The sequence below is a fragment of the Helianthus annuus genome, chromosome 2, assembly GCF_002127325.2.
Source record: "Helianthus annuus cultivar XRQ/B chromosome 2, HanXRQr2.0-SUNRISE, whole genome shotgun sequence".
Taxonomy (NCBI): domain Eukaryota; kingdom Viridiplantae; phylum Streptophyta; class Magnoliopsida; order Asterales; family Asteraceae; genus Helianthus; species Helianthus annuus.
Window position 1 is genome coordinate 94,636,886 of NC_035434.2, and position 19,801 is coordinate 94,656,686.

General features: G+C 38.6%; 1 protein-coding gene across 1 annotated transcript; it reads right to left on the bottom strand.

Moving 5' to 3' along the window:
- Positions 1 to 10,507: 10,507 nt before the first annotated feature.
- LOC110888486 lies at positions 10,508 to 11,860 on the bottom strand. Its single transcript, XM_022136013.1, has one exon. It carries the CDS (start codon positions 11,858 to 11,860, stop codon positions 10,508 to 10,510), a length of 1,353 nt encoding a protein of 450 aa, XP_021991705.1.
- Positions 11,861 to 19,801: the final 7,941 nt, after the last annotated feature.

Consider the following 19,801-nt stretch of genomic DNA (forward strand, 5'->3'; position numbering starts at 1 on the left):
GTCGCGCTACGCGAGCGTCACATCTGGGCAGAAAGTCTGTTTTCAGCAACAGTTTGTAAATTCAGGGGCCAATCTTGCAATTTCTTTGTGTGGTAACCAAGTTACCACCTCTCCAAGGCTTTGCACCTGCTCCTAACAAATGTATGGTTGTGATTTCATGCTTAATGGCTAAGAAAAACACTTGGAGTGATCTTGTTCTTCATGTCCAACTATAAATACCATGCTCCATTAACTCATTTCTTTGCTCATTCACTCATTCCTCTTTTCACATCTGCTTTGGAGCTCTCTCTCTCAAGCATTTGGGACTTTGTCTTCTTGTAGAAAAGATAGCAAGGACCTTAAGTGAGCTTCTTTCATTCTTTTTCTTGCTTTTTCCTTATGTAGTGCAGAAAGTCAAACAGTTTGGCCAACAGTTTGACTTTCGGTTTTGACCATCGGTCAAGTCAAAGTTCAATTGAACTTTGAAACGTGATTGTAATCACGATAGTTATAATCCTTCGTGATTATAGCCGCTGATTACCACGTTAGCTAGTTCTAGTGTCGAGTCAAAGTTTCGGTCAAAATGCGTTTTAGCACGCATTTTGCAACGGAACTACTTTAGAGTATCAAAACACTTTGTTTTGATACCAAATCAGTAGGTTAGACATGTTTTGACATGTCTAACTCGACACTATTAGATTGTGCTTGTTTAGGGTCGTAAGATAAGCGGTCTAAACAACCGCTTATACTTCCGAACCCGACCCGTTTGGTCGATCTTTGGATCCGACCAAGCTTAGTTAGTGATCATAATTGCATAGGGAATAACCACTGAGGTTATACCTTATGATCACGTAGGATCGGTTAATCATTTGCTAGTTAGCTTGTATGCCCATAGGAAAGACCAAAATGCCCTTTTGAAGCTAAAATCCGTAATTTGACTATGTGAACATATTTTTGACTTGTAATCTGATTTAGTAACATGTTTAGGGATAATTGGGCATGTAAGACTTGGCATAGCACATAGATTACCGTCCGAACATAGTTATACGCTAACGACGCATTATAGTGGATTATGTTACCATAATGGGTCGAAACGGGTCAAAAGCACTTAGGTAGGCCTTTCAATCAGAATGATGGGACTATTAAATCATACCACATGAGTTTAATTACTCATTTGATTTATAGAACCTCATTCTATCCTATCTCCCGATTTAGGTGTCGATTTATTTATCTAGCAATCCGATACTAGGTACCACTTGATTCCTTGATTGCCCGTGCATCGATAGTTCACAAAATCAAGGATACCCTACAATCTCAAGTGAGTACATAGTTCCCCTATTTTATTGTTTTCAATTGTTTTGGGGTGAAACATATGTACAAAACGATTTTCAAGGTTTAAACGATGATTTCAAAAACGATTAAGATGGTTTATACAAAACTAATAACGATTTCAATAAGGTGAACAAGACTTGTTGGTTGTATTTACATAACAAATGACATTCATTAGCTCTGATCAAGCCGACCAATATTAGGTTATGGTACCATAGGATCTGACAAATCCCGTTATCAGACTACACCCATGGTTATGTGTGGGGGTTATGTAGGTAATGACCGAACCTGATGATTGTTAACTTACCCTTTGGTGGTTTGTTAATACGAAACGAGAAACGAGTTAAACGAGTCACGAAGGTTTGAATGTTGTTAACGAGACGACCAAAAGTATTTTTCACTATTAAAACGAATACGATTTTGGGTCGAGTTAAACGATTTGAAACGAGATACACGATTTGAAACGAGATAAACGAATTAAACGATTGGCTTTGGGTAGTGATTAAATAATGGGATGGGTGTAGTATGATAGAATCATGGTAGATACGCCGCTGGTACTTCTTATATATAAGTGATTCTATCATATTACATTGCGTGTCATTATTTAGTGCACTTGGGAAAACGATTTGAAACGATATCACACAACGAGGTTTTCGAAACGATATAAACCATACGAGTTTTATTAACGAGCTTTTACGAGATGTTTCCAAATTATTTTACTAAAACAAATGTTTTTGGGTTAAGACTCATGGCTACGAGATTTTATAAACTATAACCAATTTGATTTGAGTTGGTTAATTATGTTGCAATACACTTTTCAAAACGAGGTTTGTATTTTTGACTCTTGTAGTCTAACGAGGTACTGCAACATATAAACAAGCCATGAATCCAATACTCCCACAAAACCTATGTACTCGCCAGCATTTCTTTGCTGACTTTATTTTTTTACATATGTTTCAGGAGATATTGCTTGATGTTGCTTGCTAGGAAGTTTGCGTCACATAGGACCTGGACGAGGCCTTAGTGATTTAAAAACAGTCATAACAATATGTAGTTTGTTTGTTTTGATTTAAAGACAATGTACATTACATAATAATTCAATAAAACAAAACATTTGGTTACCATGGTTGCGAAACAATAATTCTGTTGCAACACTCCCCGACGTTTCCGCCACGGTTTGTTGTTTTAACGTGGTCGGGGTGTGACAGAAAAGTTGGTATCAGAGCCAATGGTTATAGAGAATTAGGTTATTAGCATTGCTTTGACCTAGACTATAACTTTAGGACCCTAACACAAGTTTACTTGTGTTTAGATTTTAAAACAATACCGTCACCTATCCTTAGGTGATAACCACAACGAGAACACAATAACGAATCCGCTTCGAAAATTAATCATCTATCCTTAGATGATTGATTACTAGGTTTTGAACCTTCTATTATAAGGTTTTTAACCCTTCCAGTCTGATTCATCTTTGGCTTTGTGCCTTTCGAGTTTTCAAAATCTCGTCAAAGTTTGAGTCTAAATAATGTGAACACGTGCAAACTGGAAGAGTGAATGCCTGTACCCTGAGTTTTCTGTCTAAGGCTAGAGTGTTCGTACAAATCCGCATTATCGGACCAGTCACTCTTACTTGGGAACTCTTGGGGTGAGTGTTCACTTATAGGCGAGCATGTCTTCGCGATACATTATTTTGACCTATTTACTTTGATTTGTCACTGCGTGTCGTTTGTTTGTTCAAGGTAACGAACAAATGATCGCCTTCCTTGTGTGGTGTCGATATTTTCAATACCTCTTTTGTTCCTCCAATTGTCAACTTCACGCGTTTCCCATGTTTCCTTTTTAGACAATGCCTCCACGACGCAATACTCAAACCGATGCTCGAACTTATACTGCTGAGGAACTCGCAGCCCTTGTCTCTCAACAAATGGCTGCTGTGCTTCCAGGCATTGTGACCCAAATCCACGAGCTATACAATAACAATAATAACAACAACAATGCACCGTGTAATTTCAAGAATTTCAATTCTGCGAAGCCGCTTAAGTTTTCTGGGTCACAAGGAGCAACCGCACTCCTGCAATGGTTTGAGAGTACCGAGAGCACATTCAGACATGTGCAGTGTCCGAATGCGCGCAAAGTTGAGTTTGCTTCAAGCGTATTTGAGAAGCGAGCTCTTACATGGGGAACGGAGTAATGCGTGATAGGGGTGCTGAAGTGGCACTAGCACAAACTTGGGAAGAGCTCCGAGCTCTCATAATGAGAGAGTTCTGTCCTCGACACGAGATTCGAGTGTTGGAACGAGAATTTGACGATTTGAAACAAGTCGAGGGAGAACACCGTGCTTATACGGATCGATTTGAGGAGCTTAGTTTGTTGTGTCCCACGATGGTTACCCCGCTGGATAAGGCAATCGAGAGGTATATCGATGGGAATGGTATTTCTGAGGAAGTTGCTAAAAATCAAATGTCTTTGTTGGGAATGGTATTGGAATCCTATAGTAGTTTTGTGGCCGGAAAGATCGGAAATCCAATGCTTACGAAAGAGGATTACGATCAAATTGATGCTGAAGAAATGGAACTTATGGATATTAAATGGTGCATGGCCAGTGTGTTGAGACGGGCTGAAAAGTTTAAACAAATTACAGGCCGAGATGATTTTCGTGAAGCTCATGTTTCAACTTTAGGTTTTGATAAATATAAAGTTACTTGTTTTCGATGCAGGGAAAAGGGGCATTTTAAGAGAGAGTGTACAAATCGAGAAGCGAGTGGAGCCCAAAACCCTTTCGGAAACAACGACTATCACAAAAAGGCGATCTATCATCAAATCACACCACAGCAAGCACAGCATCAGGCACAAACTGCACATGGGAGAGGAGTGATTGAAGACTCAAAAAGAGCGTGTCTGGTTAATCAGGGCAAATATGATAGTTTGAGCTGGGATAAATATCTTCCAACAAACAGCAAAGTGTGTTTGGCAGACCAAGAAGATGAAAAGTTGGCTGAAGGCTTTAGCTGGGACATTTTTTGCCCAGATCAAGAGTTTTTGGCCAAAGAGATGTCCAAAGACACTTCAAATGTTAAAGCTTTCATTGTAAATGCCTACGATCTGAAATGGGCTGAAAAGTGCAGAAAAGTCATGGAAGATGCAGAAGAAAGACAGAGACAGATTGAAGAAGAGGAAGAAGAAGAGGAAAGGTTAAAAGCTGAAGCTGAAGCTGAGAAAAAGAGAAGAGCTGAATTTTTACGATCAAACAGAACAGTCAAAGTTGTTCCTGAATTTGAAGTCAAAGTTGATGTAGAACCAGTCAAAGTTCCTGAAAAGTGTTTGAACTGTGATTCTTTGATCAAGCAAAACAATGAACTGTTACATAACATTAACAGATTGAAAGAATCATATGATACAATGAACAGAGAAATCAACAAGTACACTGATTCAAATTGTGAACAAGCCGTAGCAATGAATACACTCAAAGGAGCGTACCTGAGACAGCTTGATGATGTCAATTTTCACATAAAGAAGTGTGCTGAGCTGGAATTAAAGCTGGAAACACAAAGAATCGAAACTGAAAGAGTCAACAAGTTATTAGAAAGTTACTCATGTTCTACTTTTGTTGTTGACAGGATTTATCCGATTGTGGAGAATTTGAAGACTTTTGAAGAAGTAAAGACTTCAGAAGAAAAGAATTCCGTGATAAAAGACGAAGATGAAGTGAAAATTTCTGGTAAGAAACCAAGTGTGGTCTACAATAAATGTCCGCCCCCGGTTGAAAATGGATATTCACCTCGAAATCCAAATTCCGAAAGAGTCAAAAAGGCAATAAACTTACAATGGGAGTCTGGGCCATCAGATAACTTGCCAGAAAATATTGATGTCACGTACACGTCATCCGACACTGATCATGAGTCAAAGTTGATAAAAAGTGTGGTCGATCAGGTGTTAGATAAAGATGACTGTGAGGAGTCAAACATGAAGTCCAAACCCGAGTCAAAGTCTGAGTCCGATACATCAAAGCCAACGATCAAAAAGGACAAGCGGGTTTATGATACGAAATTTTTGCTATCAAAATCTAATTTGAATGACGAACCGGTCAAAGTAGCATATACTTTGAAAGATTCTGAAAAATTATATTCTGATGAAACTTTTCCAATAAGAAGTGTTAAACTTGAAATGACTAACAAGGTTTTCAAAATCACAGAAATTAATATTTCTGAAATAAAAGATTTAAATCTTACAGGAAAACCTAAACCTTACACCTGAAGAGTGCAACAAAGATTAAACAAGAAAATGGGTTACAATTGTGGTTATAATTTCCAAAAGAAATTAAACCATAATCGTAATTTCAAAAAGAAAGGATTAGGATATATTCAACCGAAAAATTACAAAAATGAGAAAATTTATAAACCAAAAACTGTGTTTGTTTCAGGGAAAACATCAGAGGCTGTGAAAGAACAAGCATTCAGAAAGCAGACAAATCAAGAATTCCTTACAAAGAAGCAAGAGGACATGAAGAAGAATGCTGTTCCAAAGAAGATAGAAACCAGAACCTGTTTTCAGTGTAAAACTGCTGGTCATGTTGCTAGGAACTGTCCGAAAACTTTCAAACCAAAACAGGAAATTTCTGTTAAACTGAAAGAGAAAGTGGTTGAGAAAACTGAACTGAAAACCCGAAAGTTTACAGGCTTTGAAAATTCAACTTTTGAAAAGGGAGAATGTTCAAAGAATGTTTTAAAAAGAAAAGAAGATTTGAAAAATCAAAAATGGGTTGTGAAAGGTTCAGGTAACAGATCTGGTGATGAATTTGATTCCACAAAATCAGAGGAGCCACGTGTTGAAAGAAAGGTTGAAGGATCAGTTCCAACTATGAATGATGAAAATTTTCCACCTTTGCGTGCTGAAAATTTTATGAAGAAAGTTGGAAAAGTTGAAATTTCAAATCAATTTTATTCTGACAAGAAGAAATTTGATGTTGAAAAGACTTTCAACGGAAATGTGAAACACATTTTTGGCAAAATGGTCAATGGTCAGTCCAAAAGTGTCAAATAATTTTATGCTTCTAAAAGAAAAGTTCACAAGTCCGTTGAAAGTAAAGATGAAGAAGAAGAGATTGTTACACCCAAGGCTGGTCAGCCAAACCTCCATTTCTCCTACCCGCTGCCCCCCTTGGATAGCCGGCAGATAATTTAACTAAATCCACTATCTGTTTTACGTCAAGCAGCTTGGGTGGATATATTTTTCAAAGAATAGAAACCTGACTTGCCGGAGCTCCCAAGTTGGTAATCGTGGAGCATGAATCGGCATCATTCTAAATGTTTTTGAAAGTTGAAAGTTTTGAAAAGTGTGAATTGCCGGAACTCCCAGGTTGGTAAGTGCGGAGTAGGAATCGACACTCTGAGAATTCAGCCAACAGATGGTAATTGGTTGAAAAACAGGTTTAATATGTTTGTTTGTTGTTCTTACAAGTGGTTAATCAAGGTCATTAATTTGAACTTGAGTTAACTATCATTCATAATATTGGCAAACAATGTGATGATTTGATCCCCAAACCTAAAAGTGGTAAAACCAACAAAACTAATTTTTCGGAAAAACCATTTTGATTAAAACAAACTTAAGTGTTTTGAAATCATAATGGGAAAATAGTTTGTTGTGAGGGGGAGTTCTGATTGTTTATGCCAAGCGAATGGAGATTTGAGGTAATTCGATATCAGTTGTCATGTTCCTGTACAGTTTGTTTTCAATTTTCTTTAGATGTATTTGTATTTTAGGGGGAGTATATTTTCAGAAAATCCAAAAACATTTGAAAATTTGAAAAAGCCAAAAACATGATAAAACTGAAAAATGAGTTTTTGTTGCATAAAAGAGGAAATGATAGTACATCTGTGGACTGTCACAACATGCTAAAGAAATGTAAAGATAAAATGTGATAAACAATCTCACTGTGAATGTGTCGGTAGGTTTTTACACATTTAGTAGATTGTGACGAGATATAAACCTAAGCAAGTTTGAATGAAGCTTATTCTGTGGGTAACAACTTCTCGGATATATAGGTAACCTCTGAAATCTTGTTTGAAAGGTCCCTTATTCTGAGATACTAGGTCTTTATGCTCAGTGATATCTGGGGTATTATCCCGGGACTTCTGTTGTATGGAAGTACTGACCTAGTCCCCGGATAATACTTTCTACAATGCTTGAAACACAGCACCGCCCTCAGCAAGTTGATGAAACAATAAAATTGATAGTCACTGCTGTTGTAACAAAAGATCCTCTAAAGGGGACACACCGAAAAGTCGAAGCCGTCATCTCTCTGCGTATACGGAAGTATCGACCTGAGCTCTCACGGCCCTCGCAATTTAACCCCTTTACAGATATCATCTGTGGTATACTCACCTGTAAGATTGAATATTGGGATCTGGATACGGGAGTATATTCAAGTGGTGGGACACACGGATAAGTTTAAGTAATTAAGATACTAATTGCGTATCTCGGAACAGTTGAACTTTGTGTGAAAATTTAAGTGGACCAGTATACTGACAATCTAGGTGAATTGTTTAGAACTTAAAATGTAATCAAGCTTAACGGTGTTGGTGATATGTCTCAAAAACTGATATGATCCTCTTGCACGAACTCACAAAAATATTGTCTGTAAATATTTCGTTTCTGCATTTACTTTTATTCAAAAATTCAAAAAGATTTTTTGGTGTGTTTTAGCATAAATTTTGAAAAATCCAAAAAGATTTTCGACAACTGGTATTGAAGAGCTAAATTTCAAAATTCCGAGTGCTAAACATGATGAACAACAGGATTGGGAGAAATAATCTTTGAAATGAAGAATATTATTTTTACAAAGTAAGTCATCAGAGTTTAAAAATGGTGTTGTTGAAAGAAATCTGCCAGTAATTTCTAAATTTGTCAGGATAAAAATTTTGGAAATTTACTTTTGGGTGGAGTTTATGCAGGTTGGCCAAATTTAAATCCAGAGCAGGATGCGAGCCAGGTCATGATTATGATTCTAAGAATTCCAGACTACGATCCCGGTTTAGCGAAAGGGGGAGTCTGAAGACATCGAGAGGGAGTCTGAAGATAGTAGAGCCAGATTCAGATCCTGAAGATTTCGAGAAAGAGTAAGAGATTGGTTGAGGATGCTTTCAATGGAGAATCTTTGGAGAGTTAGAAAAGACTGATAAAGACTGAAGATGCAAAGACTCGATACATAAGACTCGTCAACATCTTAGGGGGAGTCTGTTAGTGTATACATCTGTCGTCTTCATCTTATATCGAGTCTTGGATTCGTTGCGGATTTAAACAAGCGTGACATCATCAATATGACATCATCGTGTGACATCATAATGATGACATCACAATATGGAATGCATGAAAAGTTTGAACCCTTTCGTTTGAAGAGGTTTCGTTTGAAGCTCCTGTCCATTTGAAGCATGTCCGTTTGAAGAGTGGCATGTCACCTTCAAACGGAAGGGTCTCTCCTATATATACCCTTCAAACTTTCATCATTTGTAACTTTCCGGTCAGTATAACGAAGTGCTGCCGAAGTGTTGACAGGTTGTAAAACGTTAAGAAATCAATCATACAACAGTTTAAAGTGTGAATCTAGCTGAATTGAACTCTACACGTCTGTTTCCGCCTTTCGTGTTGAGATAAACTCTTCTGATCGACTCGTTCGGGTCTGAAAATGATCCTACACCTTTGATTTAACGAGCTACAATTATTGCATTGTTGTTAAAAACTTTGGTTAAATTAGCTCGAATAAATGTAAGTGTGGCTCGTGTGTGAGTGTTGCTGCCCGGTCTCGCGCTACGATCGCGGAGGACCTTGGAGGCATAACTCAGGAGCTCGTAATTTACTAAAGTGTTTTCATGCTAATCAAAAGTTTAACATGCATTTGTAACGTAGAAGTCGTGATGATAAAAACAAAAGGCATAGTCACTGCTTTCATTAGTAGCTTAGAAACAGGCGCAAGGCCAACGTACATTACAAAAAAAGAAGCAAGGGGCGTATAGCCAACATAGATAATGTAAACGGCGCGTGGCCAACATAAGTAGATAAAAGGCGCATGGCCAACATAACTATGTGGAAAGGCGCATGGCCAAGGGTGTTCACATGTAGCATATGCGCAGTTGTTGTGCATTCCATGTGCACGGGATGATGTGTCCATCCAGGGTGCGCAATTTGTATGCCCCGTTTCCTAGCACCTCATGTATTAAGTATGGGCCTTCCCACTTAGGCGCTAGTTTTCCGGGTCGTTCAGCATTGGAAGCTTCATTATCTCTAAAAACGTATTCCCCTGGAGTGTAGGTACAAATGCACACTCTTGCATTGTAGTACCTCTCCAACTGTGTTTTGTACTTGGCCTCTTTGATTCGCGCTATCTCGCGCCTTTCTTTGAGCAGGTCCAAGTCTAAGCGGCGCTCTGCCTCGTTATCAACTTTGTTGATTGCTGCCAGCGAGGGGAGGCCTATCTCAGCTGGGATAACCGCCTCTGAGCCGTAGACCAGGCTGAAAGGGGTTTCGCCAATGCTTGTTTTCGGCATGGTTCGATGAGCCCACAAGATGCTCGGGAGCTCATCTACCTAGCCTCTTCTCTTAGTGCCCAGGCGAGCCTTTATCCCTTCGACGATACTTTTGTTGACACTTTCTACTTGGTCGTTGCCCTGAGGGTGCGCAACGGAAGAGAAAATGTGCTCGATGTTCATCTCTTTCATCCATTCTTGAAGGTCTTCAAAAGCAAAATTGGTGCCATTATCGGTTACAATCTTGAGTGGGAGGCCAAATCTGCAAATGATGTGTTCCCATATGAACTTGCGCACCATCATTGCAGTAGTTGAAGCGAGTGTTTTAGCCTACACCTATTTGGTGAAGTAATCAACGACAACAATTATGAACTTCACAGCTCCAGGAGCTTCAGGGAAAGGTCCCACCATGTCGATCCCCTTCTGCTGGAAGGGCCAGGTAGTGGACACAGGGATGAGATAATTCTTCGGGCGCAGGGTTGTTGGGGCGTGCCTTTGACAGGAATCGCATTTGCGCAATTCCTTCAGAGCGTCAACATGCATCCCTGGCCAAAAATAACCAACATTCATTATCTTCGCTACGACCATGCGCGGGCCCGCATGAATGCCGCAGATGCCTTCATGAATCTCCCTGAACAGATAACTTTCGTCTTGAGGGTCCACACAACGCAGCAGTGGCCCTAAGAAGGATCTTCTGTACAAAATCCTCCGTTCGTCTCATAGAACAACGCTTTGTTTTGTATCTTTCTGGCCACCGCTTTGTTCTCAGGGAGAATTCCTTCTTGAAGATATTGAATGATAGGAGTCATCCATGATGGTGGACCTATCTCGATTACATTCACTTGTCGCAACAACATAGATGGGTTTTTTAAGACTTCGATTCCTACATCTTTGGCGAGATGTTGGAAAGCTGTTGAAGCGAGCTTGCTTAGTGCGCCCGCTGGCTTGTTCTCAGATCGATTGATATGGACAACCTTGTATGATTTGAACTGCTGAAGCAACTCCTTCGCTTGCTCTAAGTACAAAGCCATAACTTCGCCCTTCGCATCATATAACCCATTAATTTGACTCGCAATCAGGAGAGAGTCGACATGCGCTTGTAAGTTTTGAGCTCCCATCTTGATGGCCAGGCGTAAGCCTGCCAAGAACGCTTCATACTCTGCCTCGTTGTTGGTATTTTTGAAATCCAACTTGATAGCGTAAGTAAACTCATGCTTTTCTGGGCTAACAAGGCGTAAACCAGCCCCTGTGCCGTCTTCATTCGAGGCTCCATCAGTATATAACAACCATAATTCATCTGTCGTGACATTGATGGGAGTATCAACAACTTCACATTCTTTGATCTTGTCTTCTGGGACTTCGCTGATGAAGTCTGCTAGGACTTGGCCTTTAATGGCTGGGCGCGGCCTGTACAGAATGTTGTGGCCCCCCAATTCAATCGCCCATTTTGCAAAACGACCTGACGTTTTTGGTTTTTGCAAAATTGTGCCAATATAGAAGTTAGTGAGTACAGTGATCACATGTCCGGTGAAATACCTGCGCAGCCTCCTAGAGGCGTGTAGTAGCGCAAGCACTAATTTTTCCATGGTTAAGTAACTTGTTTCTGGATCTGTAAGCACCCTACTAACGTAGTAAATTGGAGTCTGTACTCCGTCTCTTTCCACCAACAGTACCGACCCCACTGCCATATCCGAAGAAGATAAGTACAGGATGAGTGGCTCTTTCTCGAATGATGCAGTTAGGGTAGGGAGCTTGATCAAACACTCCTTCATTTGTTGGAAGGCTGCTTCCGCTTCTGCTGTCCATTTGAACTCTTGTTTTTTCACGTAGTTGCGCAGGGTACTAATAAAAGGATAGGGTTTTGCAGCGTGATTTGATAAAAATCGATTAAGCGCGGCTAGGCGGTCGGCCAATCGTTGCATTTCTTTGATCGTGCATGATGATGGCATTCGCTCAATGGCTTGGACCTTTTCGGGGTTAACTTTGAAACCGTCATTTGTAACCATGAAGCCTAAGAACTTGCCCTCCTCCATACCAAAAGAACATTTTGCTGGATTCTACTTCATGTTCACACTTCTCAGAGAGTTGAACGTCTTTTCTATGTCTTTTAACATCTGGTCCTCCTCGGGACTTTTGATCACAAGATCGTCAATGTATACTTCGATATGTTTCCCGATATCTTCAGCAAATATCGTATCCATCAATCGCTGGTAGGTTGCGCCAGCATTCTTAAGCCCGAATGGCATCTTTGTGTAACAGAAGATTCCGATGTCGGTACGGAAAGCTGTCTTGTCTTCATCTTCCAGCGCCATTTGGACTTGATGATACCCCTTGTAACAATCCAAAAAACATTTCCACCTGTATGGCGCGAGCGAGTCTATTTTCTTGTCGATCTCAGGCAATGAATAACAATCTTTGGGGCATGCCTTATTGAGATCTGTTTAATCAACACGCATTCGCCATCCTCCATTGGACTTCTCGACCATAACAGGGTTTGCAACCCAACTTTGATAGCGCACCTCCCTCAGTATTCCTACCTTAAGCAGTTCACAAACTTCCTCATTCATGGCTTTAGTCTTATCCGCTCCTAGGTTGCGCCTTCTTTGTACCTTTGGCTCGACGGAAGGATAAGTGTTTAAGAAGTGTTCACTGACATCGCGCGGGACACCGGTCATGTCAGCCGGAGTCCAGGCGAAGAGGTCCATTGTAGGATCGGGGAATCGATCTAAACGAGTCGATCAGAAGAGTTCTAGACCAAATTAGAGGCGGAATTCATTGATTTGATGTTCATTCAGCTTGATATGCACTTAGAAGTAGATTAACTGTCGATTGTATTGATATAACAAGGTTACACGAGCTAGAGACACTTCGGTAGAGCTTCGCTACCGGAATCAGAAAGTTACAAATGACAACCCAAGACCCTCTATTTATAGGAGACAACCACTTTGCACGAACCATGACAGTCCAGGTCGCACGGACTGGCCAGTTCGCACGAACTGGTCAGTTCTGACCTGTTTCCCGATTCTCTCGAACTACGTGTCTTGGATTATCGATTCTATTACAAGACTCGATACAAGACGAAGTCAGCAGACATATGCACCAACAAACTCCCCCTTGGATGATGACGAGTTTTCAGTGTGTCGAGTCTTCAGTCTTGATCAGTGTTCTCGCTCTCTCCAAAGTATCTGTCTCTGTAAGCATCCTCATCAATCTCTATCTTCTCTCTAGCAGAATCTCAACCTGGCTCCATCCTCTCTCTTGATCAGATCTCTTGATTCCTTAAGTTCATCAGCATTAGCAGCTTCAATCTCGAGCTTTGTTCCAGAATCTGAGTCTGGCTCTTATGTCTTCAGACTTCCCCCTTTGCTAACAAACTCCCCCTTAAGTGCAACTGGGATCACAGTCTGGAATCTTCTATCTACAAGCTCTGGATCGAAAACCTGGCTTTACAGTTTTCACAGATTCAGGAACGTTTCTTGGCTCTCCGTAGCAACAGCATCAGAAATCTGGCTTTAACCTGCATATGCTCAGGATTCGAAACTTAGCTCTTTCAAAGCTTTTACCTGCACATATTCTACCTAAAAGTAAATTTCACAATTTTTAAAATTTAACAATTTTAATCTCTGCTTAACCACTTGTATTCGTAACATTTAAATTTGGTTTCAAATTAATGAACCATTTAATCTTTTCAAAATCATTTATCATTTCAAACAAACTTTCCCAACCCTCTTTTGTCCATTATGTTTAGCACTTGGAATTTTGAAAATCAGCTTTCCAAACATCAGTTGTCGAAAATAAGATGAAATAAAATCTTTTGAATTTTCAAAATTTTATGCTAAAACATACTGAAAGTCTTTTTGGATTTTTTCTTTAATGAAAAACAGTAAATAAATATTTACAGACATATTTTTGTGAGTTTGTATAAGAGGATCATATCAGTTTATGAGACAAATCACTAACACCGTTGACCTTTTTAGACTAAGTTTTAAACAAATTCACTTCTGATTGTCAGTATTGTTGTCCACTTAAACCTCTACACAAGTTTCAATTGATTCGAGATACGCATTAGTGTTTTAAACACTTCACTTATTCGCGTGTCCCACCTCAGAATATACTCCCGTATCAAGATTTCTATATTCAGTCTTACATACAGGTGAATGTACACTAATGATATATGTAAACGGGTAATGCGAGACCATGAGAGCTCAGGTTAGAACTTCCGTTCAGACAAAGAGATGATGGCTCGTCTTTAGGTGTGTCCCGTTTGGGGATCTTTTCTTCAACAGCATATGATTAGCATTTTTCAATGTTTCATCATTTTTTATGCTGAGGGTGGGCTTTATGATTAAAGCAGTGCAGAGTATTATACGAGGACTAGGCTATTGCTTCCGCAAAATCAGAAGTCCAGGTATAATACCCTAGATATCATCACGCACAAAGACCTAGTATGTCAGAAATAGGCAATCTACCAAACAAGATTTCGGGGGTTACCCATATATCCGAGAGATGTTCCCCACGAGATAAGTAAGTATTGATATTTAGGTTTATATCTCAAATTCAATCTACTATTCGTGCAAAGTCTACTGGCACATCATCAGTGAGACTTGTTTAAAAACATTTTGACTTTCAATTCCTTTAGCATGTTGTGATAGTCCACTGATGTACTATCATTTCCTCTTTTTCACAACAAAGCTCGTTTTTGATTTTTCAATGTTTTTGGCATTTTTAGATTTTATCATGTTTCTGGATTTTTTAGATTTTATCATGTTTTGGATTTTTCAAATTTTCAAATTTTCAAAATTTCTAAATTTTTTACTCCCCCTAAAATCAAAAATATGTTTCAATTTTTGATTTTCAAGGAAAATTTGAAAAGAAAACAATAAACTCTACAAATAAACTGACAAACTGATGTGAATTGCTTCAATTCGCCATCCACTTGGCTTAAACAATCAGAACTCCCCCTGGCAACAAACTTTTTTCCCATTATGATTTCAAAACACTTAAGTTTGTTTTAGTCAAAATGGTTTTTCCAGAAAATTAGTTTTGTTGATTTCACACATCATGGGGTTTATCACATTGTTTTTTCCTTTTAACCACTTGTAAAAATTTAACATTTTTAGGTTTTTCACAAAAACATTTTTCAAGAATGTCTTATCAACAATACCACTTATAAGACGAAATTTCATATTTGTGAATTTCTCAAGAAAGATGCCGATTCCTACTTCCCAATTACCAACCTGGGAGTTCCAGCAAGGCAGGATTTTTTTAGTTAAAGAGATTCACCCAAGCCTGACGGTCCTTGGGTGATTCCGAGTCATCATCACTCGGTTTCTTTCCTTTCTTATTCTTTTTTTCATAAAATTCCTTTACCCCTTTGACCTTCCCGTCAACCATTTTTCCAAAAATATTTAGAACTTTAGGGTTAAAGGCTTTTTCAACATCAAATTCTTTCTTTCCAGAAAAGAATTGATTTTAAATCTCAACTTTGCCAATGTTTTGTTTTAAGTTGCCGTTTGATAATGGTGGAAAATTTGCATCATCCATTGTCGGAACGGAATTATCACTTTTTAGATCAATTGGTGGCTCCTCTGACTTTGACGAATCAGATTCATCACCAGAAAGTGGCTCCTTTGCTTCCGAAGAAACAAATTCATCGCCAGATTTAGCATCTGATTTCTTAACAACCCACGTTTGGTTGTTAAGATTCACTCTTCTTTTGTAAAACCGTGTTGAACTCTCACCAATCTCAAATTTTGAATTTTGAACACTTTAAATTGTTCAGTTGGAGGTTCATTATCAATCAACTTTTCTTGCAAGTTTTCAGAGAGTCTCTGTTTTGTTTGGGTTGCCTTTGGACAATTCCATGCAATGTGCCCAACTTTTTGACATTGATAACAGGTTCTTGTCTCCTTCTTCAGAGCAACATCATTCTTCATTTTCTCTTGCTTCTTAGCAAGGAATTCTTTGTTTGTTTGCTTCCAGAATGAGCTCTTTTCCTCTTCTTCCGAACTTGCTCCTGAAACAAAAACAACTTTCGATTTAAAATCTTTAACATATTTTTCATTTTCTTTTGGAATAAAACCTAATCCTTTCTTTTTGAAATTACTGTTATGGTTTGGTTTCTTTCGATAACCAGAACCAGAACTGTAACCTTTTTCTTGTTTAATCTTTGTTGAACTCTTGAAGTGTATTTTTTAGGTTTTTCAGTAAGATTTACATCTTTTATTTCAGAAATATTAATTTATGTTAATTTGAAAACCTAGTTAATCATTTCAGTTTTAACACCTCTTATTGGAAATTCTTCATTAGAATATAATTTGTCAGAATCATTCAAAGTATATGCTACTTTGAATGTTTCATCATTCAAATTATTTTGTGACATCAGAAAATCTTTATTGTAACCCGTTTGCCCTTTTCGACTGTTGGACTTGAAGTGTCAGTCTTTGACTTTGACTCCTCGGTTTCATCTTTATCCAACACTTGATCAACCACTTTCTTTATTAACTCAGACTCATGATCAGTGTCAGATGTTGTGAAAGTGACATCGATGTTGTCTGGCAATCCATCTGAAGGTTCAGATTCCCACTTTAAATTGGTTGCCTTTTTGACTCTTTCTAAATTAGGATTTCGTGGAGAATATCCTTCTTCAAGCGGAGGTGGACATTTGTATAATTGGTACTATGTTTCTTACCAGTATCCTTTACTTCAGGTTTCTCTTCTTCAAACGCTTTCATGCCTTCTACTGTAGGGTAAATCCTGTCAATCACGTAAGAAGCACATGAATAACTTTTCAATAACCTGTTTACCCGCTCAGTTTCTATCCTCTGAGTTTCCAATTTTTGTTCAAGTTCAGCACATTTCTCAATGTACTGATTGATGATTTTCTGCTTCGTCATGAATGCTCCATTGAGTGTCTTCATAGCTATCTGTTGTTCATTGCTTGACTTGTTATATTGATTCATAGCTTTGTTTAAAACATCATAAGATTCTTTCAGTCTGTTCATGTTATGAATCAATTTGTTGTTGTGCCTTTTCACTGTATCATAATTTTCACACTTCTCAGGCATCTTTTCAGTATCAGCTTCCTTCTCAACCTTGATAGCTTGACGTTCTTTAACCTGCTTCTTTACTTCTCGAACATTTTCCTCAGGTTTAGCCTTTTCTTTAACAGTTGCTACTTTCTGATTCTTCTTTTTCACAGCTTGTCTTTCTTTGATCTCTTCCATTTTACCTGCAAAATACAAATTATACATGTCAGGTGAAAATTCTCTTTTATAAAATTCAAGTTTTCGAATTTCTTCATTGTCATCATCACTCTCTTCATCTGATGAGTGATCAAAGACTGGAGCTTTTTCTGAAGCCTCTTTTGTTGAAACAGGTTCTTCTTCTTTCTTTTTCAGACTGAATTGCTGAGATTCATAATAAGCATACGCCATTTCTTCTTCAGCAGTTGAATCTTCAAAGATTTGAGCAACAAATGCTTTGGAATTTGAAGGTCTAGAAGGATCATAATCATCCCAATTAAAATCTTCTGGAATTTTTTCATCGTCTTGATGAACTAGATAAGCTTTCTTTGATGGCTCTTCGATCAGTTCCTTCCTAGCATGTGAAGTTTGTGGCGATTGTTGTTGATGTGGCTGTTGATCAATTTGATGATAAATCGCTTTTCGATGATAATCATTATTGCCGAATGGATTTTGAGCTACACTTGCTTCGTGATTTGTGCATTCTCGCTTAAAGTGCCCTTTTTCCCTGCAACGAAAACAAGAAACTTTAGATTTATCAAAACCTAAAGGTGAAGTACCAGCATCACGGAAATCATCTCTTCCAGTGATCTGTTTAAACTTCTCAGCTCTTCTCAACACACTAGCCACACACCACTTTATATACATTAGTTCCATTTCCTCAGCATCAATCTGATCGTAATCCTCTTTTGTCAACATAGGATTTCCGATCTTTCCCGCAACCAAACTCTCATATGATTCTAATACGGTTACCAATAAAGACATATGACCTTTAGCAACCTCTTCCGAGAAATTCTGACCATTCTGAAGATGTAATGCAATATTGCATTGTATAACTTGGCCATTATTGTTGTATGAGCTTTGCGGTTTAGAACTGGTGGATGAACAATTTGGATCAAATGATGGATATGAAGAGAATCCAGTATTGTTGTTTGATCCTCGAGATGACCCTCCAGAAGAATTGTTTGCGTTAAATGCAGTTTCGATCTTTGGTGCAATGTTGGTCTTATCAACCGTACTTCCTTTGTAATATAGACCAATGTCCTGTTCACCATTAGGATCCTTCATTTTCGCCATCTTCCGTTGTTCCATCTCTTGAACCTAGAGTTTTTCAATAAATTTTCCCAGCGATAGATTCGCAAATTCATCATTATTCTTCAGAATCATAAGATACGTGCCCCAAATATCTTGTGGCAACGCATCGCCAACTTTTCAACCCATTCTTCTCTATCTTTCTTGATATCCAAATGCTTCATGTTAACCACCAAATTGCAATATCTTTCTATAATCATTTTGGTGTTTTCAGTTTTCAATCCACGAAATAGATCAAATTCTTTCTTCAAAAGCGATTTTTTGTTCTTGATCATGTTTAAGCTTCCAACAAACTTCGTTTTTAGTGCTTTCCACATAGAGTGTGCACTTCCGTTGTGTTGCAGTAAAATCAAGATGTCTTCTTTAATAGCTTGTTGCAAAATACTGATCATCATCTTTTCACTTTTGTATTTCTTTTTCTCATCAGCATCTAAATCTTTAATAGCAACAATCTCTCCGTATTCATCAATCGGTCTAACATATCATTCTTCAACACATTCCCACGCTTCTAAGTGATTCGCTTGAACCAAATTTTCGAAACATTCCACCCATCAACTATACTCCTCGATATTCATGAGCTTAGGCGGTTTTTGCATGGTGCCCATTTCATTTTCTAAGTTCACGTTCTGAGCCATAGTGATCGAGGTAGTAAATGTGTTGTAGAATTTGTTTTCCATGTTTTGATTTCAAAAATTCACAAAAACTGACTGTTCAAATGAGCTGGTCAAACGATCTGGTATTCACATGACTTGGACTAACTTCGTGCGGTCTGGACAACTTCGTGCGATCTGGTCCAAAATCAAACGATCTGGAAATTGGTACGACCTAAATTGGTACGAACTGGTTATATCTCACACGAACTGGACTTGGTGCGACCTGAATTTGGTTCACACCGTGCGAACTGAATTTGGTTCACACCGTGCGAACTGATGTAATTTCAAGCGAACTGACAACCTCGTGCGAGCTGGTTCACTAACTGATCAAACCGTGCGACTTGGCTTGATCAACTCGTACGATCTGGACACTTTTTCACACGAACTGAATGAATCTCGAACGATCTGACATGATTTTCATGTGGATTGGTCAATTTTATCAAGTTTTAGGTTGATTTTAGGTCTGATTTTTTCAAGGATTGATTAAAACTTAGTTTTACGTGTTATATGTGAAAATCAGATCATTTTATCCGTCAAATCGTTAAAATTTTGAAGAAAAAGTGTAGAAAATGAGTAGAAGTGAGTAGAAATCAGATTTTATCCTTGAAAACAAGCTGAAATGGTAAGAACTCTTCCTCCTGAGCTCTGATACCACTTGTAGGATCGGGGAATCGATCTAAACGAGTCAATCAGAAGAGTTCTAGACCAAATCAGAGGCGGAATTCATTGATTTAATCTTCATTCATCTTGATATGCACTAAGAAGTAGATTAATTGTCGATTGTATTGATATAACAAGGTTACACGAGCTGGAGACACTTCGGCAGAGCTTCGCTACCGGAATCAGAAAGTTACATATGACAACCCAAGACCCTCTATTTATAGGAGACGGCCACTTCGCACGAAACATGACAGTCCAGGTCGCACGAACTGGTCAGTTCTGACCTGTTTCCCGATTCTCTCGAACTACGTGTCTTGGATTATCT